This window comes from Ambystoma mexicanum, chromosome 1p, assembly GCF_040938575.1.
Source record: "Ambystoma mexicanum isolate Mex_15411 chromosome 1p, UKY_AmexF1_1, whole genome shotgun sequence".
In the NCBI taxonomy this organism is placed as follows: domain Eukaryota; kingdom Metazoa; phylum Chordata; class Amphibia; order Caudata; family Ambystomatidae; genus Ambystoma; species Ambystoma mexicanum.
In genome coordinates, this window is record NC_090921.1 from 1,076,890,008 (window position 1) to 1,076,915,827 (window position 25,820).

A 25,820-nucleotide genomic window follows, 5' to 3' on the forward strand; every position below is an offset into this window, starting at 1 on the left:
TATTTTCTCCTCTTGTAATATAAACGTTTTAAGCCTCCATTTAATATTAGTGGGTCTGAACATACTCCGATTCAAGAGCAACTTCACCAACAAATGATCAGAAAGGCACCGCTCCCCAATTTCCACATCAGTCACCACATCAACCAACCTCTCTGAAATCAATAAGTAATCCTACCTTGAAAAAGAGTTATGAACCAGAGAAAAAAAGAGAATCCCTTCTTGCACGGATGTAAGGGGGAATTATCCTGCCTTCACCTACAGTGGCTGATGTACTTTATGTGACCTTGGGGTGTGAGCCTGGACTTTCGGCTGGTGCGGGGGTTGCCTCGTGGAGAATACCAATTGGCGGTCTATTGTGTGTGTGGTCCGGCGCATCCAATGTTGGGTGTCTTGCCCCCTCTGACCTAATCACATTTGATCGAATTTATTTGACCTTTTTTTCAGTCTAAAATGTGGGGGGAGACGCCCGCAACCCAACCCCCCACTTTCCCTCAACCTAATCTGTACCCTTAGCCACCCCCATATATATATTTAATTAAAAATGACCCAAAAAAAGGTGCAGAAAATTCGATCAAATGTTTTAGGTCAAATGTTTTAGGTCAATTATGCTAATACCTCACTCCTTCACTCAAAATGTCCTGAGTTTACTTAGGCCTTCTGCTTACCCAATGATAGCAGTGGTTAAGTAGTGAAGGCAAAGCCATATGAGACATTGGGGAACGTACCACATTGAAACAAAGGAAGGTCCATGCAGAATTGTATTGAAAAAACTTCTGGTGCTTTTAAGGTATGTACATTTGGTATGCCCGGTACATCACAGTGCAAATTAGTGGCAAGTGTTGAGGTGGAACTGTTTGTTCTCCACTAACCATTACCATTAGAGTCAACCAAGGGGTGGCGGTCAGTTTTAAGACTTATCAGAGTTTTGTTCTGTCCATACACAATGAGCATGTGACCTGTGGGGAAGCTGACTCGCTCTCAGCTAAACTGGGATGCTGGGCTACACTGGAATGCATATTAATAGCTACGTGATAACTGATTGACTTAGTGTGCGATGGTGTTGCTGATGATGTGAATATGGCGGTTATAGGGAAGGTGTGCATTAAAGTTTCTCTGCTACCTACTAGCTCTGGGATGCCGTGGCCTGCAGGGTCAAACTACTCATGGCCCTCTCTTTTGTCTTGGTTTGATGGTTTGCCTGCAAGGGAGAATGTTGGGGTGATGGATTGAATGGGTATCCTGCGAATGTCTGTCAGCCAATATTGTGAGAGTACAATGATGGCCAGTGGGTTTCTGCGTCAACAAGCTATGAGCAACTAGAACTAGTAGGTATTGTAAATAAACTAGTCATGACTTTGTAACTGCAGCTCACATCTGGTCTATGCCAAGGAATCGTATCATCTAGTTTGGCTGAGAAGACATCCCACAATGCGTATGATACATTGTGATTTGTTCCCTTTGGTTTCTTTTGGAAGTATTGTCAACCACATACACGCCTTGCAAGTGGGGATCTGAAGCTGGCCCCAGTTAACACTGTCAAATGGTTCTCTCTGGTAAAGGGCTGCAGGGGTCCTATTGAGCAGGTGTTTGTGTTCCTGTAATGCTGGAATCCACTGCAGGCGAGATCCTTTGCAGACCATTCCAGTCTATCATAGGCCGAGAGGTCCAGGTAGACCCAGTGATGGTGAGAAGGTAAGGAGACAGTTTTAGTAGTTGGTCTTTCTGAGAAAGCTGCAGGTCTCTTGATCTTCCAGCTGATGGTGTGTCTTGGTCCTCAAGCTCTTCATCATGTTGGTCACCACAGTCAAGCCTGGATTCGAGACAACACAAGGGTTGAAGCTGGTGCTGAGGCGGGTCCGGCAGGGACAGGGCAGGTGAGCACCTTCTTGGATTCATGGTGCTCTGTGGCAGTCCAGTTGTCCAGGTATCAAGCAGAGATGTGTGGAAGAGTTGCAGTTTCCAAGAATGTGTAGTCCCACACATGCTTTGGGTCCTCTTCCTCTTACAACTGCATATCTGCTACAAAGTAACACAAGAGTTACCTCCACATTTATTCAGAAGGGGGCCACTGTTAAGGCTTCCAAGTAGGTCAAATCAAAGTAGTACATGCTTTCAAAAATCCTGTGTGTCACTAAATCAAAGGGGGCACAATTAGATTCAGGGGCTGCTTCTCTTTCAAACTCTCAAAATGTGGGCTCAGCCCCCAAGCTGTGAATACCAGTGATACTGGTCTTATCTGGTTATTTTCCTGCACATTCTTTGGAAACGGTCGCATCTGTGTCACACGCCTTCTCTGAATGGAATACGGCCTGTCTGTAAGACCACCCGCATCCCTTTGAAGGAGGAGCAGGTGCATGAAATGGAATTGACATTTCTCTATGTCAAAGAGCACATGGCTTAACACCAGCATGTGGTTTCATGCTGGGGTTAAAATAATGGATTCCTGTGAAATCCGCCTGCATTCATCACCTGCAAAAAACAGGCGATACCATGGGCGTCTATTGTCTGCAAAGCAACATTTGCAGGCAGCCTTTACTTTTTTTTTTTAACTAAACGGAGTGTAAAATGATAGAGTCAAGGCAATTTTGCTTGTTTTTACTTTTTCATTTTCCACTCCATTGTGTGGATAAGAAAAATTGCAGCTGCTTATCAAAATTACCCTAGTGTGTTTTTAGAATGCACTATCCATCTGTAACTTATTTTACCAAAAATAATTTGAAGTAGAATCGGTCTGAGAGTGGATTGCGCTGGAACTCTTATGAGGCTATGGACTTGAGTCGCTCGGAAGCTTCTCGGGGGCCCACTCCACAACAGTACAGTATCCTGCAAATTGATATTAGAAAGTTTCCAAAAAAGCTGACATTCTCATAAAAACTTCCTACTAAATCTACTCTGAGAGTTTACTTTGCAGTCCAAAATAAGAACAGGAAATGAGCACGTTGGTTCTCTGCCAGCACATACCACCTGTTGTGTGGGCTGCAAAGCCATTTAGGATTTGACACGGTAGAAAAGCGATGATATTTTTACTTCATGCCGATGATGTACCTCTTGCACATCGCGGACAGCTTGTACCCGTAGTGTAGCAACACACAATTAAGCAGGGAGTGGATAAAGTAAGAAGTGTGCAATATGGAAATGACACAGCACACCATTATCATGAATTGGAGAGTGGAAAAGGGAGCAACAGAATAGAGCCATTTCAATGGGTATTTCACATGACATCCATTTTTATGCACTGTGTGAATATTTTTTGCTGATAAAATTCAAGAAAAGAACTCTCATTTTAAGTGGAGAGCATACAAATGCATCACACATACCGTCCATACCCTACTTTGCCGTCCCACATATCTGCCTTCTGGCAAAGTCTTTAAGCGTTGGACACCGTTTCCAAGCTTTGCCCACTGAGTCAAACCATCTGATCAGAGGGTGGTATAGGCCAAGAGAGTGTCAAGAGAGACATGGACCAAAACCTGTACAATACAAAATAATCCAAAAGGCCAAATGACCACTGCACCGTTTTGCAAGGGGAAACAAAAAATCCACAGACGGTCCCGTAGAACCAAACTGACATGGAGCTCTCCACGCCCCAAGATGTTGCAGGTTATATAGCGGAAAACTGCATGTTAGTATACATAGGTTACAAAGTCATCCCACCGCCCTCATTGGCTACCATCTATATGACATGCTAATATCCCCCCATTAGACCCTTTACTGATTGGCCCCACCTTATCTAAACCCATTCCCCTAAGCACGTGTCCCACTACTATGTCACCATTGAGTCCTAATGCATTATTGACTACAGGTATAATGATACACTAATAAATCTCCACCCCTCGGTCCAGGCACATTCAAAGTGAGACTGATAATGCCAACTCTGCATTGATAAGACAATAGGCCTTCTCGTTATACCAGACACTGCTGTGCACACAAGCTGCCCCCCTGACTTCTGCATTAAATTTAGTGGCATCACCTCTGCTCATCCTATCCCAAATAACAGAGTGTTCCAGACACGGCTCCCCCCTTATCTGCCTCAAACCCCAGTTGCCCAGTAGTGACATGACCGGGGGACCACTCTTAGGCTTCCATTTCAGGGATGTATTTGCTTTGGTTACGCGTCTACTTGTAGTCCAAATGGGATGACCGCTCTTTGGGTGAGGGTAGTGGTGCTCTAAATCTTCACCTGGCCTGTGGGCATCACAAAACCTCATGCCATGTTCTTTTGAATTTGTCCTTCAAAGGTCATATCCAGGGGCGTTGCTAGGGGGGGGCTAAGGGGGCTATAGCCCCTGATCTTTTGGTTGTAGCCCCAGATAGAATCTCAGGAGCGACAGCCAAAAGACTAGCTAGCCCCCAGTCCCAACAGTTCCGACATCGGCGTAGCCCCGGGTCTTTTCCAGACCTAGCAACTCCCCTGGTCATATCCCTACCTACCCTGCTCGCATCCAACATTTCACTCCCACTGTCTGCGTGCTCTGCAGCTAGATACAATTAGTATTTATCTGCACAGCGGGGGTGCCTCTAACCTCGGTTTCTCTCTTAGAGGATGGAAAGTGGATTTGTCTTGTGACTGAGCTAAACAGAGCCACAGCTTCACATCAGGGCCTTCATTCTGCTCATCTGCTATTAGGCCGTAACACCCAATATGGCTGAACTCCTGCCATGTCGACCCGCTGTCCTTGATCTTCCCACAAGGCCTTTCTGACGCCATCTTCCACCTACTTGAGTGCTATTCTCACACCTCAATGTGTAGTACTTCTAAACACAGGGCATATACCACACTGCTCTATCAGTAACCTCTGCACCCACAAAATTAATATATTTGTTGCCCATTCTGAGTTGCTATATGAAGTATCTATTATGTGTCAAAAATAACTACAAGTTATACGTGCGCCGTCTGCTGCACAAAACTCAACCTGCACACTGTGGCAGATATAAATAGATTTTTCTCAGCCTGAACCTTTTTGCCTGGCTGGGACACCGTAAGTGTATCCCAAAAAGAGGGATGCTATGTTTCAATGTTTATAGAGTGAGCCTCTGTTAAGCAGAAGGCTCCCGTGCCACCATCCAGTAAACAAATTACTCTGATAGAGTAGAGGACTTCAGAAAGCAAACAGCAAGTGGAGCTATAATTGGGGTTATTTCGGGTATTGGTAACCCATCTTTGTGTGGTGTGCCACAGCAGTGTTCCTGGATTCCATGGTAATTCTCTCACATATAATGTGGGTGAAGGATGTTCTCACAAACCATTTGGGGGGTTCCCACACAGGATTCTCAACACAAACAATAGCTTTGCATATCACCAAACACTTAATGGTTTTCACAAGGAGTCATCTGTTTAGAGTGCAACAAGAGGAAGAAACTACCTCCCAATGACAAGTTTGCTGCCTCCTCAATATTTGTAGGTGAAACTCCCAGTAGCTTTTATAATGAAAATCTACCGTTGTCCTGTGTCTGCAATGGGCTCTTGCCAGGATTTGAAAACCAAGTGGTTGAAACTGCTGCCCAATTGTAGTGATGAGCGGTGGCAGTTGGCGAGTGGCAGTTGAAATGCTATTGCTCTTTCTAGTTCTGGGCCAGAAAGAGGCCTACTCCCACCCGTTTCCCATGCCCTAGGAAACCTTCAGCGACTGCTCCAGCGGGTGTGTGAAAACACAAGGGATTCCCCAGGATGGGGAGGGGAAGGCAAAGGGACGTTCAGCTCTGAGCTACCGGCCTGCCTTCCTTTACCACATAAGACCAGCAGGCTTCGTGGAAGTGCATGGAACTTGCATGGAAGAAGGACTTCCACCAAGTGCGGCTGCACCTCTGGGCATGCCTTGATGGCTCCATATGAAAATGGGGCAGGTTCTGTCCCTCACAGGCTGGTCTCCCAGTGGCAAAGTGGGGGCTGCTGAAAGTATTGCATCCTCTAATCCGGGCACTCCAAATATAGGCTATAGATCTTGATGCAAAAATGTGCACTCACTTGTACGAAAGCTTGCATCTAGAGCAGGGTTGTCCAACTCATGCTCCTTCTTTCTTCCAATGTGTACATTCTAGTTCTACTTGACCCAGGATAAAAAAATGAATGGCAGAGAATGGCCTGTGTCTAAATGTTAACGGAATGGAATATCTGCTATTCAAAGTCCTTCCCCGTCCAATGCCACAGTACTCTGACAATGTACGGATTCTTGTTCAACTGGACCCAGGCAGAAAACAACACAATTCAATAAATACCTGCATAACGAGGCTACACAATGAATGGCAGAGAACAGCCTGTGTCTAAATAGCAACACAATGTGTCATCTGTTATTCGCTTTTCTACCGATAACCCCAGCCCTTCTCATGGCTTACAATACTTATTCCCCCATCACTCCCTGGTCGCTCCTTTGCAATGTTACAAGTCCAAGCTGTAAGAAACACCTTACCAAACCTGAACGTCCAACAGAAGTTTGGTCTTTTGAGAGCTTGCTCGCAATGTGGAATCTTATAAAATCCCAATACATGCTTCACTAAATATATTGATCAAGGGATTGACGCGTTGTACTAGATACAAGTAATTCTTCCAATTGTGGATAACAAAGGGAATAATGAAAAACAGTTCTAAACATTTTCTTCCAGGCCTCTTTTAGCATATCAGGAGCTGGCATAAAAACGTGCATGCACTGTTTCACTGCAGCAGGCCGTGAGGCGGGTTAGACATTTTGGTGCTTATTACATATCACAATGGCCGTCATTACGACTTTGGCGGTAGCCATGCCGCTATTGCAGGCATGGCTGCTGCCAAAATCGGGTCCGGGTTCCTAGAATGGGGAATTACCTGCCCATTCTGAGTTCGGAGGGCATGGTAATTCCTCCCTTCAGGAACCCGGGCCCGGACCTTCCCCATTCCCATTTCAGCCCCCATGCTGAAATGGGAATGCTCCCTCTTCCCCTCGCGGGACCCGCTCTGCACGTCTGGTGAAACCAGACGTGCAGAGCGGGTCCCGCGAGGGGACCTCGTAATCAGGCGGTACGGGGTTGACAGCGCCGGCACCTTTACCGGTGCCGTTAACCCCTTACCACCTGACTTATAATGAGGCCCAATGTGTCCTTGGGACAAAACTGTCTATAAACAGTAAAGTTAATACAGAATATCCTTAGGCATGCAATACAGCAGCTCCCCGCGAACAGCCTGCGGGACATCAAGTGGGCTTCTCACGTTAGTGCATCCAGATACTTCCAGTCCCCGACTTCCAGGAGCAGGACTTGACTCCTCATTCCACATCACTCCTTTAACAACATACGCGTGATGTGACATCCCTCCATTATCTTGTGGTGTGACACTGTAATACTCAGAGCAGGCCCTCGCCCCGCCTGCGATTTTCTATGAAAGAGATTGGTTCAGAGAATGACTTGCTCTAGATCAGTGTGCTGTCCACCTCCAGGCCTCGAGGGCCAGAAACGTGTTGGATTTTCAGGATACCTCTCGTTAACATTCATGAGATAAATTTGTATACAAAATTCTGAATGTATGCAAATGTTTCTCATGAATATTAATGAGGAATATTATGAAAATCCGTCAGGATTTGCTCCCTGCCCTCTCCTGTCTCCTTCCCTTCTCGGTGGCCAACGTCCTCTCGACTGAGAACCTCCCGGAATCTATTAGTTTCTCGCTCTCTCCAAGTTTGAAACGCCTGGGTTTCACCAACATTGTACGCTGGTCCTTTTTTCTTGTTTATTGGGAAGTACTGGGTCCTCCTCAGCGTAGACCTAAAGTCCTTTGTCTCTCTTCCCTGAGCATTCCTTGTTACTCGCTCGACCTTCTTCATCCTAGTATGGTTAGCTTCCAACCACTGAGTACTAATTTCCTGCACACTCTCCTTCTTCTCAGTATGCCTGTCTTTCTGTTGGTTATTTTGTGTGATGTTACAATAACAAACAGTGACTTATTTGGGAGAGTTCTGATGAAGCTCGGATGGTATTAGTATCTCACCATTAAGTGGCTTAGGGAATTCCTTGACAGAACGGGAGTCATTTTCCCCAAGAGGGGAGTCTCTCCCTGTGAGGTCCCGCTTAGCACTACCCCTAGGGGGAATGCTGCGTAGCAGGTTCACCTCCCTAGCCTCACAGGGAAGAGCTCCTTCTGGGTAGAAGTGACAAGATCCTGTGAATCATCACAGTTGGCAAATAACTATACAACACCTACAAGCTGTGTGTCCCTCCTCATATGCCATTCCCCCCTATTTGTACTCTAATACAATAATTTCAGCTTATAGGTGGTGCTTGATTGGTGGCAAGTGCCACCTATTAGCCCAAACTAAAAAGAGCACGGGTCACACAGGTGTTTCCTGTGAAAGCACATCCCATCCCATGTAAGAAAAAAAGCCAGGGGTCACAAGGGTGTCCCCCTAAAAGAACATACCCTGTGGCTACCATGAACAATAGACACATCATGTGAAGTGATGGGAAAGTGATACAAATATCAAAAAAGCAACAAAAAAGTGCATATGGGCATGGGACCAGTGAGGAGCAGTGAGGAGGTCATGCCCCTGATACGTACAGCTAACCTTCCAAAATGTGCCTCTCTAAGCAGTTAAAGGTCTTCCAGAAGTGCCCCCCACGCCCACAACAGCAGCCCAAATGAAGTGAGGCGTTTCAAAAAGCCTATCAAGTAAAATTAGGAGTTCTGCTTTAACTGCAAAAAACACTTCTGGAAAAGTGAAAATGGTGGTAAAAAGAAATGGAACTATTAACAATAAAAAAATAAAAGTGGTGCAAGTAGCTTCCCATTAGTTCCCGCTCATTTCTATCTCTGCATTCAGTTATGTGATGATAATAAACCACCATGAGCATGCCTGGGTAAGGTCCCCCCAAAGCAAAGTGTGTGCAAAAGTAAGGGATGCGGTCTGACTGCACAAAAGAATACCCGTCCGCATTAAGTGTACTAAAGAACTGCCTTTAACGTTCTCTTGCTCAACTCTGGTGGCTACTGGTTCCCTTCTAAAGGTAGGCACGTGAGCCCACCTTTCTCTGCCTTTCTCTGCCCAACTTGCATTATATGTCCCATCTTTAACTCTGTGTCTCACCGTCCCTATGTGTGTCAGTGTTTTGTGAGTGGTCTACTCTCATCCCATCATCTGTCTCCCTCTTGCCCCCTCTCTCTCTAGGTATCTCTCTCTGTCTCAACCTTTCTCTATCCCTAACGCCTTCTCTCTGTCTCCTCTCATTTCACTTTCTTTCTCTGTGCGCCATCAACCTCTATGGTGCATGCTACTCATTGCCTATCCCACTCCGCGTCGCATTATTTTAGCAGTGTCACTCTTGGTCAATCTGTTTCTTTTCCCTTGGTCGATCTCACCCTCTATATATGCCCATTCGATAAAACAGGTATTTCCGCTCCAAAAGAGGCTGTGCCCCAAATGGCGACTATATTGATGCATAGACGAATTTACAACAAAGGCTTACTAGTCCCAGGCCCAGGGCTGCAGATTGCCAGAGGAGCAGCATTTTATTACAGTTTATTTTCAATTTACTGCTTGTCATTTTTTAAATATAAATCCAATTTTCTTTCTCATAGTCTGGTTCATTCTCATTTTGAACTGTTAGCAGTCATTCCACACTGACAGCTAAAGTCTTTGATGGCCAAACTTGTATATATGCTTGATATTTCTTTATTTTTTTATTGTGCAGTTAGTCACAGCAAGGACTTTTCACACATGCTTGGTATTTGCAAAAGCTTTGCTGTTAGGGTGAATTATGTTGCTAAAAAAAAATAAAAAGGGGGAATTCCAAGATGGCCGCCAACTGGTAAACATCGTGTCGCCTGGGCTCCCCGAACAGCATCGGCCCTGACGGACCCAGCAGACCCCCAGCAGCGATCGCCAGCCCTCCCCGGCTGATCTCTCCTTACTCCGTCGGAGAGCCAGGAATCGGGCTGCAACCGAGGACGCCTCGGAGCGCAGCGGCTGAGCTCCGCGGTCGGGCAGACTGGAGGCGGGCGTGTGGTGATCGGGAGTGGGACGATCCTCGGGGGAGCTCTGCTGTGCCGTTAGGCCTCTCGGTGGCGCGGAGCATTTGTGGCGCCGCTCCCCCGGTGGGGTCTTTGACCTCGGTGGTGACGAGAGGCAGGACCGGAATTCAACTGAAGAAGAGCGCCGGGGGCCGCCAGGGAGCACTGCAGTTGTGCGGCTGTGGAGGGGCAGAGTCCGGCAGCTCTCACCAAGCGGTGGCCCGAGGCGTGGAAGGAGCGGCCTCAGGGCAGAGACCATCGGCCGCGGCGGCAAGCCGCGACCAGAAAGGGGACGGGCCCCGGATCGGGGGGAAGGCTGGAGGAGAACAGATGGAGGTGCCCCCAGTACGCCGCAGAGAGCCTCACTGCCGGGGAAGCCTCCTACCAAGTAAGGAGTGAGGGAGGGGGACCCCGGAGGGTGGAAGACAGACTCAGACTAAAACAGAGGGAGAAGGGGTCTCCTCTGGGGCTCCCCGCTGACCCGGTTGTTGCCACTTCGGGTGACTTCAGAGGAACATCTAGCAGCTCTATAATATTTGGACTGGACCAGGCCTCTGGAAATGCTCAGGCCTCTTGGGGCCCTACCAGAGTCTAAGAAAGGAGGCATTAGCTAAAGGGCCCGAGCCAAGAGGATCCCACACCACAGCAAGAGAGTATTGGTCAGATTGGGCCATCCCCCGCCCCGTGCGCACGCCCCTCTTCTCCACCATTTTTCATAATGTCCAGGAACAGGGTCCAAGACTCCCCAATAGCGACGAAGAATTCAAAGAAAGTCCAAGATGGGACACTTACCAGAAGCTGGTCCCGGGAGTTGGAGGAGGAGGGGGTCCCCCTGGAGATTAAGGGGCGGGAGATTCAACGCAGAGCTCAATACAGGCCCCCCAAGATGCATTAATCAAGCAGGGAATGCTCAAACAATTCCTGGTGGAAATGGTTGATAAAATTTCGGCAGACGGCCAAAGACAGATGGACACTCTGAGGGAGGACTTAGCGGAGGGTCTCAGGGAAATCAAGAGAGACATTAACAAAGTGGAGGAGATGGTGGACATTAACGAACACGCCATACAAGAGATAACAGAAGACGCACGACAGACCGAAAACCTCTTGGAGACCATAGCTCTGGCAACCCAAAACATGGAGCTGCAGGCAGAGAAGTTGGAGAATCGCTCCAGGCGCATCAATATCCGGGTTAAAGCTCTCCCGGAAACCGTTCTGACCCAGGATCTTGCGCAGACGCTAACAGCTATATTCTCTGACCTTCTCGAGGATGACTTGGGTTTGGATCTCCAATTTGACAGAATCCACAGAGTGGGGACTCCTCGGGCTGAACCCGGTGCAAGGCCAAGAGATGTTTTAGTAGCTTTCCACAGTTTTGTTACGAAGGAGAAGATTATGCAAAAGGCCAGGAAGGCGGGCAAAATCACCTATAATGGCTCTGAGATTTCTCTATATCAAGACCTAGCCCAGGTGATGTTGGCTAAAAGGAGGCGAATGACTCCGGTTCTGAAACACCTGAGGGCGCAACAAATAAAATATAGATGGTCCCACCCGTTTGGTTTGACTTTCACCTGGCAAGGCTGACAACACAAGATAACGACATGCGAACAAGGCTTAGATCTGCTGGGTATAGAAGAGCAGCAACCGTCTGACACCGCTGAGACAATACCCCGTCGTAAAACACCCAAATCGTGGGAATGGACCACAGTAAATTCTAAGCGCCCAGCGAAACACGATCATCCATCGGCTAGTCACAACGGGCAAAAGAAAATCGCACAGGGGGCTCAAAATGGCCAGCTTGTGACCCCCACTGGAGCCGCCTTTTCGCAGGAGGACAGAGTCTAGAAAAGCAAGTCCGGGGAGGGCACTTGCGAAATAAAAAGGGGCACCATCACGGGCAAGCACTAGATTCATAATGAGGAGGTGGCGGGGAGGGGGAGGGAGAATACCTTGGAATGGGATGGGTAAATCCTGCGTTGTTCAAGACTGGGGAAAAGTTAGAGCTCAGCTGTCGTAGGCACGATACGAGGGGGGGAGACTGCCAGTTGAGCTCGCCCAGGGGGGGAACGGAGGGGAGGGAGGACAATGGGGGGGGAGGATGATCACCTCACTGATCCAGGAGAATGGAAACTTCAAGAAGCCTATCAACTCTTATAATGAGTTCCCATCAACAGCAATCACCTGAGACCCAGGCCGAAAGGCATGGGGGACACATCCCAGTTCCAACACCACCTGCTAAAATGGGGCAATTGACAATACTGTCATTAAATGTAAATGGGTTAAACTTTCTGCTCAAAAGGCAAAAAGTGGAGCAGTACATACGCAAGGAAAAGCCTCATGTGGTTACACTCCAGGAAACACATTTTAGAACCCAAGACTCTCATAGAATTAGAATCTGGGGATACTCTAAGCTTCTACAGGCCACTCAGTCCGTTAAAAGAGGGGGGGGTGGTAATTGCTGTGTGAGATGGAGTGGATTTGGTGGTTAAGGACTCACAGCGAGACTCCCAGGGTAGGTACCTGGCAATGATATTGGAAAGCAGAGGAGAGGTCTATACAGTTGCAACAATCTATGCGCCCAACACCGGTCATGACCCATTCATGATGAAAGCCCTCACCAAATTGAGCAATTTTGCTGCTGGCCGTATCATATTAAAAGGGAATTTTAACATGGCATGGGAGCCCCATAGAGATAGGAGTAGGGTGCTCTGGGGATCGCAGGGTGGTCCCTCTGGGGACCTAAAAGCGAAAATGAGAGATTTGGCACTGGTGGATGCTTGGATAGAAATTCAGGGAGACAAGCCCGGATTTACGTCTACTCGCATGCACATAAAACACATTCACGTATTGATTATGTCTGAGTATCTAGCTCTCTCTTAGGGAATGTAACAGACATCTCACTGGGTCCCATCTCACTCTCAGACCATGCCCCAGTCATATTGGTAATCACTAGAGCGAAGGGGCCCCCGGGCCTGTGGAAATGGAGGTATCCTACCACTCTCTTTAAAGACCCTACCCTGGTGAGGGAGGTTGAAAAAGAGCTTGAAGACTTCGTCACTTACAATAGCTGTGGGGACACCTTGCCGCATATATGGTGGGATGCCATTAAAGCCACGATTAGGGGGAAAATCATAGCGATTAAAGTGAAGTGAGAAGGGAAAGGGAGATGCAATTGGAGGAGGAGTGGTTGGGTAACAGGCTTAAGGAAGCAATGGTACAGATGGCTGGGAAGCAAACGAGGGCTATTGAAAGAGAGGTTTGCATACTTAGAGCCCAGCTGACCCTCATCCAATCTAGACAAGCAGAAAGGAACCTGCTTCGCCTGCAGCAAAATTATTATGTTAAAGCAAACAGAATGGATTTCTTACTAGCCAGGGTGCTCCGCATAGAATAAAGGGATAGAACGATCTTGAAAATCAGAGGAGACGGGGCCCAGACGCACACCTCTAATAGCAAGATAGAGAGGGAGTTCCGCAAATTCTACACAAACCTCTATACCGCATGTAACCCGGATGCTAGAACACATGGGAGTTATTTAAAAAGGGTCAATCTCCTGTCGACAACGGATGAAGACAGGGAATGGTTGGAAAGGGAAATAACAGCAGACGAGGTCAGAAAGGTGGTCTCTACCCTAGCAACTAATAAAGCTCCGGGTCCAGATGGGTTTATAGCTGAATTTTACAAGTGGCATAAGGAATTCCTGATCCCCCACCTCACTAGATTGTTTAATCACATAGGAGAGACTGGGGCAAGGATCCGGTGCAGTGTGGGGCGTACTGCCCGATTGCTTTAATAAATGTCGACGCCAAGCTATAGACTAAGGTGTTGGCAGCCAGATTGGACTCCATTATGCCCACAATTGTCCAGGCAGATCAAGCAGGTTTTATAAGGGGTCGCCAGACGGCCGATAACGTAAGGAGGATAGTTCACCTGACGGAAAAAGCCCTCAGGAGGGGGGTTCCGGCTTTCCTCCTGGCAATAAATGCTGAAAAGGCGTTTGATCGGGTGGAGTGGAGCTTCCTCTTCGCCACGATGCATAGGATGGGGTTTGGCCCTAAATGTATAGATCGGGTAATGGCCAATTATCAAAAATCGACCCTTAGACTGGCGATTAATGGGAGTATATCAGGTCCGGTGCTGGTAGAGCAAGGTTCCAAACAAGGCTGCCCACTCTCCCCACTGCTATACGCTCTCCACTTGGAGCCTTTTTTAGCAGCAATCAGGGAGGCAGAAAATATAAAGGGTATACCGTTTGGGGGGCAAGAGCATAAAGTAGCCGCTTTTGCAGATGATTTGCTCCTCACGTTGATAGACCCAAGGGTGTCTCTCCCAGCGCTCTGCAATGAACTTGATCAATTTGGACAAGTAGCAGGGCTGATGATGAATCCAAGCAAATCAGAAATACTCAGCCTGGGTCTAACACAATCCACTGAGAGATACATCAGGAACACCTACGTTTTCAGATGGGGTGCTAAGCACATTAAATATTTAGGAGTGTACCTTACCAGGAAACTAGGAGAACTATTTAGGGCAAATTATGTTCCCGTGATACATAAATTTAAATCAAAATTGGTTAACTGGGGTCCCCTAGGTATTTCCTGGCTTGGACGCATTAATGTATTAAAGATGGTGGTTCTACCTCAGCTTTTATACCATTTTACGGCCCTCCCAATCATAGTCCCACATAGCTTCTTCAGAGCATTACATAAGATCACGAGCAGGTTTATATGGAACCGGAAGAAACCGAGGTTGGCAGCATCTTTCATGAGGACTCCTAGTCACCGGGGGGGGGGGGGGGGGAATTGGCGTGCCGGACTTTAAGACATACTATCTAGCAGCCCAAATTAGAATTATTAGAGACTGGCAGAAGGATGATCGTAACAAACATTGGAGATCAATGAAAAGAGCAGTGGTGGCGGGGCATCTGGAGGGAATGCTCTGGAAGCCAAGGGCGGATAGAACCCCTCAAATGTATGCAAGCGATATTACATTGACTGTGGGAGAAGCTTGGGACTTGGCAGTGAAGGGATCCCATATCACCACATTCCCCTCCCCATATACCCCTGTATTCGAAAACCCACAATTTACCCCTGGATGTAAGAACATTGGATTTGATGCATGGTATCAGGGTGGGTGTCGGATGATACGTGACATGTCCCATGGGGGGGTACAGCTAAGGAATTTGAGAAATGCAAGGTGGATTTTAGTCTAGACGAACGACACAGATATGGGTATATACAATTGCGACATTGGCTGTCCCACTCAGATATGCGTCAAGCAGGCACAAGATTGCCAACGCCCTTCGAGAAGTATTTGGATACGCACTCGGGGGATAGGGGTTAACGGCATCCATTTATAAACATATAAAGGATGGGGAGGAACCCCCGCCCAGGAAATACATGAAGAAGTGGCAGTTGGACACAGGGGCAGATATCGGGTATCCAGAATGGAACATCTATGGGCTCAAATAACGAAATTAACGAGGTCCCTCCAGATTCGGGAGATCTGGCTAAAGCTGCTGATCCAATGGCACCTAACCCCAGTCAGATTAAATAAGAACTATCCGCTATCATCCCGGGGATGCTGGAGAGCCTGTGGGGGAATTGGCACATGTGCTCACATATGGGGGGAATGTCTAAAATTAGATACGTTCTGGGGTCAAATACGGCAGGCTGTGGTCCACACTCTGGGGAATGTGGGGGGCAAGAATCGAGGGCTGGACATGATAGGCTTGGGTGGAGTTTTGGGAGACATTCCCACCAAGACCCGTCACAAGGTTTATGTTATAATTATGATGTCGGCGGCCCTGGTTCTGGCGCGTCGATGGAAGTCCAAAGAACCGCCACAAGAACATAAATGGGTTACCAAAATGTGGTTGGTGCTAGCTATAGAGTGGCTCACTTACTCAATACAAGGAGAGCATATGAAATTTAGGTCGGATTGGGCCGAATTGATAAACTATCTAAAGGAGAGTGCGCGCAGAGCATGGTGCCCGAAGTCGATGACGCTGCTGGGAATTGTAGAACCTCAGGAAGATTCAGAACTGTAAGCGGAGCTCTCCGCGAGCGACTTGGAGATGAGAATAAGTTGAGCTGTTTCTCCTGGATCGGGGAAGGGGGAGGGTGGGGGAGGGCGAGGTGGGGGTGGGAGAGTTCTTCATTAGTTGAATGTTTTTTGTTGTTGTGAGCATAAGAAATGCAAATAAAAACCAAGTTGAAAAAAAAGAAAAAAAAAAGGAAATGTGTACCAAACTCAGCATGCTTTGGGTATTTAGTGATTCAGTCATACAACTCTCACAGACACATATGACGAATAAAAAGCTCTTCAGTCATTCTTATCTTCCCAAAATGCTCTTTAATATGCAAAACAGACAAAATCTCAGTGGTTTTAATGGAGCCTTTTCACATATATTTGGAGTTATTTCTAATCAATAGACACATACACTGTGTTGAGCAATCACTTTTATATTCAAATACACAACATGCATTTTTTAAGCCGTTCCAAAAAAAGGGTTTTCTCTTGAGAAAAGTAAATGTTAAAAATGATGCATCATTTTACAATATTAAAGGCATGCCTATGCTTAAGACAAGCACAGATTGCCCACAGGTGGCACTAAAATGATGTTCAGAATCAAACACTAATTTCTCTCCCCAGCCCCAGAGGTTTGTGGCCACCCAAAAGGTGCAAACATGAAATAGATCATATAGAAGTTAAAATGACGAAGACTAAATCTGAATGTGTAAGTGCATCAAGAAACCTGTGAAAGGATACCCAAAGCCATAGAAGGGTGAGAACAAAAGCAGTGTGCCGGAGGTACACACTGCTTCACAGCTGTAAAGGTGTCCCATAAAGAGATCCATTCAGCCATCTTTACAGAAGCTGCTCCGTAATGGCATCCCTGCTGGGTTTCTTATGGGTCTTATGTTCTTCTGCTGCATGCTCAGTACTACCAGGAGAACCAAATGCAAAGTATTTCACACAATGCAAACTGTGATGCCTATAAGTCATCTTTACATTAATTATATTTTAAATACAAGGTATGACTTTTATTGTGAAACAGCCCTTGAAACGACAGCAGGACATCTATACCTATACCCAGACATCTCAAAATGTTACTATGCATTCTACAGTACAACCAACTCTACGGAGTTAACAAACATTTTAAATTATCTTAAATGCAAGCTGGCAAGACCCATAGCCTAAGCCACAGACACAAAGGTAGTATCGTGCTGGAACGCCCGATCCATTGCTCAATTTTACTCTTGGAGTGTTGGATATTTTGAACAATTTCACAAACAGTAATGATGTAAACAGTATCTACCACTTCATCTGTTATAAAAAAAAAGGTACCTGTATTGTGCAGCTACAAAGAATGCTGTTGCTTCCCACACATGAATGTTCCGGGCCCCACTTGGCCACTACTCCACCATGAGAATGCACAGACAAAGATTTCAAGAACCTTCTCCAAATGTCTTCACTCTACTGAGGTGTTCATGCCCAGACAGAGTTTACAAATTTCACTTGTGATTTTTCCATATTTTAATGGTGTTACAGCCCAAGGGATTGGAGGTATGTCGGCTGCAGCAGGCAACATGCCTTATTTCCATTTTTCTTCCTGCTAACACCAGAGCTGTAACCATGAGAAGGGAGTAGACTTCTTTTTATTCAATGTTTTTATAAGATGAGCCTCTACCAGTTGCTTATATTTCATATGTAAACTTCACAATTTGACAAGACCGGATGTAGAAATGTAGTTATGTTGAATTAATATTACACACCAGGCATTGTGTGCAGCATACACGATAGAGGTGCAATATTCATAATCTTGCCATGTTGGATAGTAAAATGATAAATGCTTTTGGATTACAGTTTTGTATACTGTGAAACATGTAATAAGTAGCTAATAAATCCCCACTTACTACATAATTGTATTACTACAAGCAAAACATAAAGGGCGTCATTACGAGTGAGGCGGTAAGGGGTTAACGGCACTGGTAATGGTGCCGGAGCCGTCAACCCTTTACCGCCTCATTACGAGTTTGCTCGCGGGAACCTGCTGGGGACGTCTGGTTTTACCAGGCGTCCTTAGCGGGTCCTGCGAGAAGACCAGTGTGCTAACAACGGGCCCGTTATTAACGTGCACGTTGTTAGCACACTCCCCAATCCCATTGAGCCCTATGGGAGCTCCTATGGGGATGGGTTCCTTGAATGAGGAATTACCGGGCCCTCCAAGGTCGGAATGGCCCGGTAATTCCTCATTCAAGGAACCCGGACCCGGTACCTGGTAAGGGGGTAGCCATGACGCTAATAGCGGCATGGTTACCTCCTACCTTGTAATGACCCCCAAAGAGACCACAACTCATACAAATATGAGCATATAGGGGGAAAGTACAGTAAGCAAAAAAGCAGCAGTACCCGTTTGGAGTATTTTGTGCGGTTATTCGATTTCATCTACAGTGTGATCCTACCAGGGGGTGATATCAATGCCGGCCAGAAAATCACATGGGACAGGAGTCTGGTTTGATTCAGGGTGCCATGCTACTACTAGGAAGCTCATGTGGCACTTATTTCAGAACGAAGAGCACAAGAATTCATTCATGGAATAAAACTAGATGCAAGTGCCCCCATTGTGGTGACCGTCTACAGAGAAAGATCCATCCAGGAATCTGCCTGGATCGTATAGGCTAATAGTAGGACTGGGCGCTTTTTTAATCATAAACCTGCTGCCAAATGTTATGCTCTGATATGCGCAAGCTTTGGAGAACTAACTTCACCTGTCCCTGTGGGAAAAGTGGTAGTGTTATGGTTCAGTGGATCCTTGATTCACCCGGTCATTTGTGGCCTTAAGTATTCGTGGCTGAGACAGTGCTACAATTGCTGCTTTCTTTGTGTCGGGGCAGCATTTGAAAAGGCATACAGATATCATTGTGGCCACAGTAAACATGCACAGGTCTGAATCCAGGATTTGGGAACTTTTAAGGGAATTTCTGGGCAATACACTGGTTAGGGTTCTATTGTGTAAGGCAGGTTATTATGCTAGTGAGACCAGCACCCTAAATTGATTACTCAAGTGGAACGCTCTTGGTCCAAACCTCTTTAAACTATTTTTTGCCAAGTCTTCCACTTTGGGTGGAGGCAGTGGAACAATTGTCTTCTTACTTGAGGGCTGGCAACCAGGAAGCCTTCTCATACGTCAATGAAACTGTAATTTGGGATTTGCGTGCAACATACGCTTGATGCCCTTAATAAATATTGTTGATTCGCTGGTATGGAAGATACCAAGATACATCTAAACTGTAATGATCTTTGGGTGATGAAGACTCATTCTGACTTTAAGTGGTCTTGGTAGAGCTCAGGATGGGGGCAAGTGAACAGACATCTTGTAGGATGACTGACTGGTAATTTTGTCTGGACGTAGCAAGCACAAGGCTCCTGTCACGTACCTGTTCATTGAGGCCAATGAGGAGCACGCAAGTCTCTCCAGGAACACGACTGACCTGATAGTTAGAACAGGAAAGATTGTGAACCAGGAGCAACCTCCACGGGAAACCCTCTGGGGAATAAAACCCTCGAGACTGCACCCAGGAGAGAGGCGCTGGAGGGGCGCAGGAGAGCAGGAGACTGCAGACTGGATGGCAGCAGTGGCGTCTCCAGGAATCAAATTTAGGGGGCACAGAAGGGGCCACAGGCAAAAATAGGGGGGCTGCCTATTAAAGGGCTATTAGTATGCTTTCCCAGACTGATGCGGGCCCCATACCTGGCATCCTTCCCCCACGCCACCCAGAACCCAGGTCCTACACCCAGCATCCTGGCTCCCCTCCACCACAGTCTTGCCCCATACCTGGCATCCTGCCTCCGCACCACCAGAACCCAGGCCCCATACCTGCCATCCTGCATCCTCAAAAGCCAGAGGCCAGAACGCAAGCCCCATACCTGGAATCCTTCCTCTCCACCACCAGAGCCCAAGTCCCATACCTGGCACCCCCCCCCCCCCCAACAACTAGAATACCTGGCATCCTGCCTCCACACTACCAGAACCCAAGCACTATACCTGGCATCCTACCCCCTAACACCCTTAAATGGCATTTTCCTATCCCCACCATGCAGAGTGCAGGCCCCTTGCAGCCTGCCTCCCCAGAGCCCGGGCCCCATACCTGGCATCCTGGCACCCCCATCACCCAGATCCCAAGCCTCATACCTGGAATCCTGCATCCTCAACAGCCAGAGGCCAGAACGCAAGCCCCATACCTGGCATCATTCCTCTCCACCACCAGAGCCCAAGTCCCATACCTGGCACCCCCCCAACACCTAGAACCCAAGAACCGCACAAGGCATCCTACCTTCCCATCACCAGAGCCCAAGCCCCGTACCTGGCATCCTACCTCCCCACCAGCATAGCCTAGGCTACATACCTGGCATCCTGCCTCCCCACCAGCATAGCCCAAGCCCCATATCTGCCATTCTGATACCCCACCACCAAAGCCCAAGCCCAATACCTGGAATATTGCCTCTTCAACAGCCAGTGGCCAGAACGCAAGCCCCAAACCTGGCATCCTTCCCCCCAACACCAAGAACCCAAGTCCCATATCAGGCATCCAACCTCCCAACCACCAGAGCCCACAGTTTAGATGTATCTTGGTATCTTCCATACCAGCGAATCAACAATATTTATTGAGGGCATCAAGCGTATGTTGCACGCAAATCCCAAATGACAGTTTCATTGACGTATGAGAAGGCTTCCTGGTTGCCAGCCCTCAAGTAAGAAGACAAATGTTCCACTGCCTCCATCCAAAGTGGAAGATTTGCCAAAAAATAGTTTAAAGAGGTTTGGACCAAGAGCGTTCCACTTAAGTAATCCATTTAGGGTGCTGATCTCACTAGCATAATAGCCTGCCTTACACAATAGAACCCTAACCAGTGTATTGCCCAGTAATTCCCTTAAAAGTTCCCAAATCCTGGATTCAGACCTGTGCATGTTTACTTTGGCCACAATGATATCTGTATGCCTTTTCAAATGCTGCCCCGACACAAAGAAAGCAGCAATTGTAGCACTGTCTCAGCCACGAATACTTAAGGCCACAAATGACCGGGTGAATCAAGGATCCACTGAACCATAACACTAACACTTTTCCCACAGGGACTGGTGAAGTTAGTTCTCCAAAGCTTGCACATATCAGAGCATAACATTTGGCAGCAGGTTTATGATTAAAAGAAGCGTCCAGTCCTACTATTAGCCTATACGACCCAGGCAGATTCGTGGATGGATCTTTGTCTGTAGATGGTCACCACAATGGGGGCACTTGCATCTAGTTTTATTCCATGAATGAATTCTTGTGCTCTTCGTTCTGACATAAGTGCCACAAGAGCTTCCTAGTAGTAGCATTGCACCCTGAATCAAACCAGACTCCTGCCCCTTGTGATTTGCTGGTCGGCATTGATATCACCCACTGGTAGGATGACACTGCAGATGAAATCGAATAACCGTACGAAATACTCCAAACGGGTTGACATCAGTGGCGTGCCCACACTCCTTTGCCTGGGGTGGCCCAAGTGGGGAGCTGACGTATGCAGGGGTGGCATGAAGTATGAGCGCACACACACACACATAATGTTCATAGTTTAGGATAATGGTGTGGCCAATCAGATTCCAGGGGTAGCATGTGCCACTCCTTGGACACGCCATTGGCTGAAATACCTAAAGTTTCTGCATTCCGGAACCTACAGCAGATAGGGGTAAATCATACGGAACGCACCACCATTCCAGATGTGCACCTCATCTAATGAATCAGCCACTCTCCCTGGGGGATGAGGATACATTCAGTCTTCATCACCTTGGGAAAATGGCCACTCTGTGGGAGGCCCAAGGAATCATGGTTCATACAAATAAAAAAATTGCTCCAAGGGGAAATGAATAAAATGGAGTGCCACACTTCTCACGAATCTAGGCCTCCCCACGGTCACCACCATTTAGGATCCAAAAACCCAGCACATGGACCAATCCCAGTAGCAGTGACTATGTCGAAGGCAGTTGCACCGGAGGATCATTTTGGCTTGTGACCTCCCACATGGTATCTTGACTCCTTAGTTTCTATTCTGGCGAAGATTGTTAAAGGCTGGTGCTAAAATCACCTATTTGTAGGATGCAAACAGGCAAGTAAAGTAAAAAAAAACTGTGTGGTTGGGCTATTTCATGGATAATTTGCCAACAAGATAGAATGATGCTATGTGTGTGGGATACAGGCAGTTAGAAACATGTGCCAACTGCACATACATGGGATTAGCAAATGTTGACGCCTATTTAGCTATTGATCACAAAATGTACAACTAACTTCTGCAAACCTTCAAGCACTCTGCTCTTGCTAACTTTTTCTCAAGCTACCAGTACAGGCAGCAGAAACTCAGGTAAGTGTAACTCCTGTCATGACACAGGGATGCACATATTCTTGACCAGGAGGGTGGCCGGCATGAGTCTCTCCTGCCTCCGTGATAACCATGTCCCTCTTTGCTCTTCTCTCAGGGAAGCAGAGGAGATGCTGCAGAAGAAGCCAATGGGATGCTTCCTGGTCCGCTTCTGTGAAAGTAAAGTAGGGTTCGTTCTTTCATACAAGTGAGTTTACGTACAACTTTCCGCTCTTCCATAAAGGAGGTTTCTGTGGCCTTTGCTTGATTACCTTTCCATGTCCATGCCAGGTTTTCCATGTTGTTTTTGCTACTTGGTTTTCTAAATATTGCGCTTTTCACAGTCATTCTCAACACAACTGAGTGAGATTAAGAATGTCTATTCAGGTGACGAGGAGCATTGTTCTCTGTGGATACAAGTGTCAAAAATTGCTTACGATGATATTTAATATACTAGTGACAAGGGCATGGTCTATGACAAATCTGACGATATTGCCCCTTTTCTTGAGGGTACAAACCCTTCCTTAATGATGAAAACAGGGTATTGTGATAAAGGTCCGAGAACCTCTGCCCATTTAATTCCAGATAAATTAATGTACTGCAGTAAACTTGAGCCCATTGCCCATATATACAATACTGCGACGAGGAAGAACAAGGAAGGTCTCATAGGGAGTAATGACAGAATAACTGAGACGAGGATGCCCTGTGAGGATGTAAGGAATAAGTATGAGAACCACCGGCCACGTTCTAGTTGTCCTGTGGCGCACGAAAGCAGTCAAAGTATAAAAAGGGACAAAGGAAAAAGACAAACCAGTACAAATACCAGCACTAGCAGTCGTTGTAGCGGTTTGAAGCGGAGAAGCAATAAAGGAAGATGGAGAAAGATTGTGGGCGAGTGAATATTCAAAAGCAATTTGGAAACCCTTACATCCGCTCAGAGACAGAGAAGCGAGAGGCAGGCGGACACCCGAACAATGGACAACAAGGCAGTGAACAGCTGCTTAGTCCACAACATCAGGGCTTAGTGGGACGGCAAGGTGGAGCCCAAAAGCCATCAGCTTTCTACAGCGGTGTCATCCCCGAGCCCTGAGGTGTACCACTGGTGGGGTGTTGGGGGGAAGAACCACGGAAACAAGCTTAAGCAGTCCAGAGGCGAATCTCCCATTGAACCAGGATTACAGGTACCGGTTTGGGGGAGACAGGCTTTGGAAACCCAAAAGACTGCTGATTAGAAAGGGGGAATGTAAAGTACCCCAGGGAAAAACTCGATAACCCAAAGCACACAAATCTATTATAGAAATGACTGGTAGATGGGCAGGAGACTATACCCAACCCACAAGAGAAGAAGAAATACTAGTTAAAGACACCTATACTGTCACAAGCACTGCTCTTCCTCGTCCCAGTGGAAGGGAAATAAGACCGGCAATACTTGGCAGTAGAGTAAACCAAGTTTACCACAAGCAGCAAAAATGATAAAAGGTGGAAGGAATTAGTGCCTCTGCAAGAAACATTGTTGGCTTGCGAAAAGAAGAGAAAACATTATCAAGAAAAGGGAATTATTTTCTTGACATTCTTATAAACTGGAAGTTGGGGTTTAGTCGAAAACTCTGTGGGCCCTAGAATTAATGGATATTTTCATTTTTGCATCACTTTATTGCCAAACAAGGTGACGCCTTTCTGTTGATTGACAGCGCAAGGAACATTCGTTACTCTGTAAAGACCATCCTTGCTCACTTATGTCATATTATTAATGTTAGGGACATTAATAGGTTTTGGGACACAGCAGTGACTGACTTTTTAGTTTCAGACTTCCTGCCAGTTTCACTAGTTTCCTTTGAGGCAGGGAACCTCCTCTTAGCTTGAGGGATAGAGAGGCCTTTTTCCAACCCTCTTTTTAACTAACCAAAAAAGAATATACAAAAAAACATGTAGCCATTGTCTCCAAGGCTTACTTCTGATCCCTTACAGGTCCCTAATCATAAAACCCTAAAAACATTGACTGTCATCCTAGAAGAGATGCCATGTGAACCTTACAAGTGTGGTGGTATAGGCAATGCTAATACCGCCAAACTGAATCGCCATTATGGTCAGTGGTAGTTCACTACCTGATTATGAGCATAAGTTACTCTGCACTCTGAAGTCCCATAGGACTTCATTGGAGAGTGGTAGTATTACTGTATGTGGTAATTACACCTGCACCATTGCCAGCATGGTGAGTGGAGGTTTTACCTCCACTCACAAGCAACCATTTTGTTTTTATTATGGGGTGCAAAACCGATAATAAGGTTTGAAGCCATTGTGTCTTGGAAATGCCACCAGTTTACCATTACCACCATATTCTTATTGAGGCGCTGGTGTTTTCTGCCAATTACTAATCTTTCAATGTCTTAAAATCAAATAAATGTAGCCTTAGTTTAGATGATTTTCTAATTGTTATACAACTATTCGTTCAAGAGGTAGAAGTTAATATAAGTGCTTATTTTTGTACATTCGCGCAATTGATTTGCATTCATTTACAGTGCTGGGACCCTCTTACACGTAAGGGTTATGTTATGTCATCAAATATTTAAATTGCTCCAAACACCACCGTAGGGTTCTTGCAGCTCCTGAACCTCGTTCGAGAGGTAGCATACTGTGAAATTGTTGGGTTATCCTCCATGTCTCATGCAAGGAGTAAGCCTGGTGCGGAAGGAAAATCCTCCACTTCAAGGATGAATCCTAATCATGCTGCTGGGGTCTCTGGCTCTGTTCCTTCTTGGTTTTATTCCTTTTTTTCTGACCGCTCGCAGCTGCTATCTCTGCAGTCTTTTCTCTCTGCTATTTCTGCTTTAGTATGTAGGGTTCCTCAGGGTTCTGCTCTTTCTCCTACCCTGTTCAATATTTACATCCAACCCTTGGTCGATCTTATCCGCTCCCATGGCTTCAGATGTTACTCTTATGCTGATGATACTCAGATTTATTTTGTCTGGACCTTCTCCATCCTGCCCATGTCACTCAGCTGAGAGATTGCCTGCAGGCTGTGGGAAGCTGGTTGAGCCTCAATTCGCTAAGTCTGAGGTTGTGGTTGTGTGCTCTGGCTCTGTCACGTCCCCCTGGACCTTTTCTTTGTGGCCATCTTCTTTTGGTTCTTTTCCTGCTGCTGTCCCTGTTGTTAAGAAGATTGGTGTTAAACTGTCTGCCTCTCTGTCTATGTCCTCTCAGATCAGCTCGGTCTGCCAGGCTGGTCATTTTCAGCTGAAGATCCTGAGAAAGTTACTACAGTTTATTACACTTCATCTTCGCTCTCGGGTGGTTGCGGCCTTGGTCCTTAGCCGGATTGACTATTGCAACTCCATCTATCTTGCGCAACCTGACTATCTGGTACACCGTCTTCAAATTCTACAGAACTCTGCTGCCTGGCTTGCTACCAGCTCCTCCTTGAGGGATCACATTTCCCCAGTTCTGAGGGCTTTGC

General features: G+C 46.7%; 1 protein-coding gene across 1 annotated transcript in view; it reads left to right on the plus strand.

Annotated features, from left to right (window-relative positions):
* The window catches only part of SH2D2A (SH2 domain containing 2A), a 333,990-nt gene that overhangs the window by 183,042 nt on the left and 125,128 nt on the right, over nucleotides 1-25,820 (plus strand). Inside the window, exon 4 of the mRNA XM_069604582.1 lies at nucleotides 22,485-22,574. Coding sequence (XP_069460683.1) covers nucleotides 22,485-22,574 — 90 coding nt within the window. The remainder of the gene's footprint in view (nucleotides 1-22,484; nucleotides 22,575-25,820) is intronic.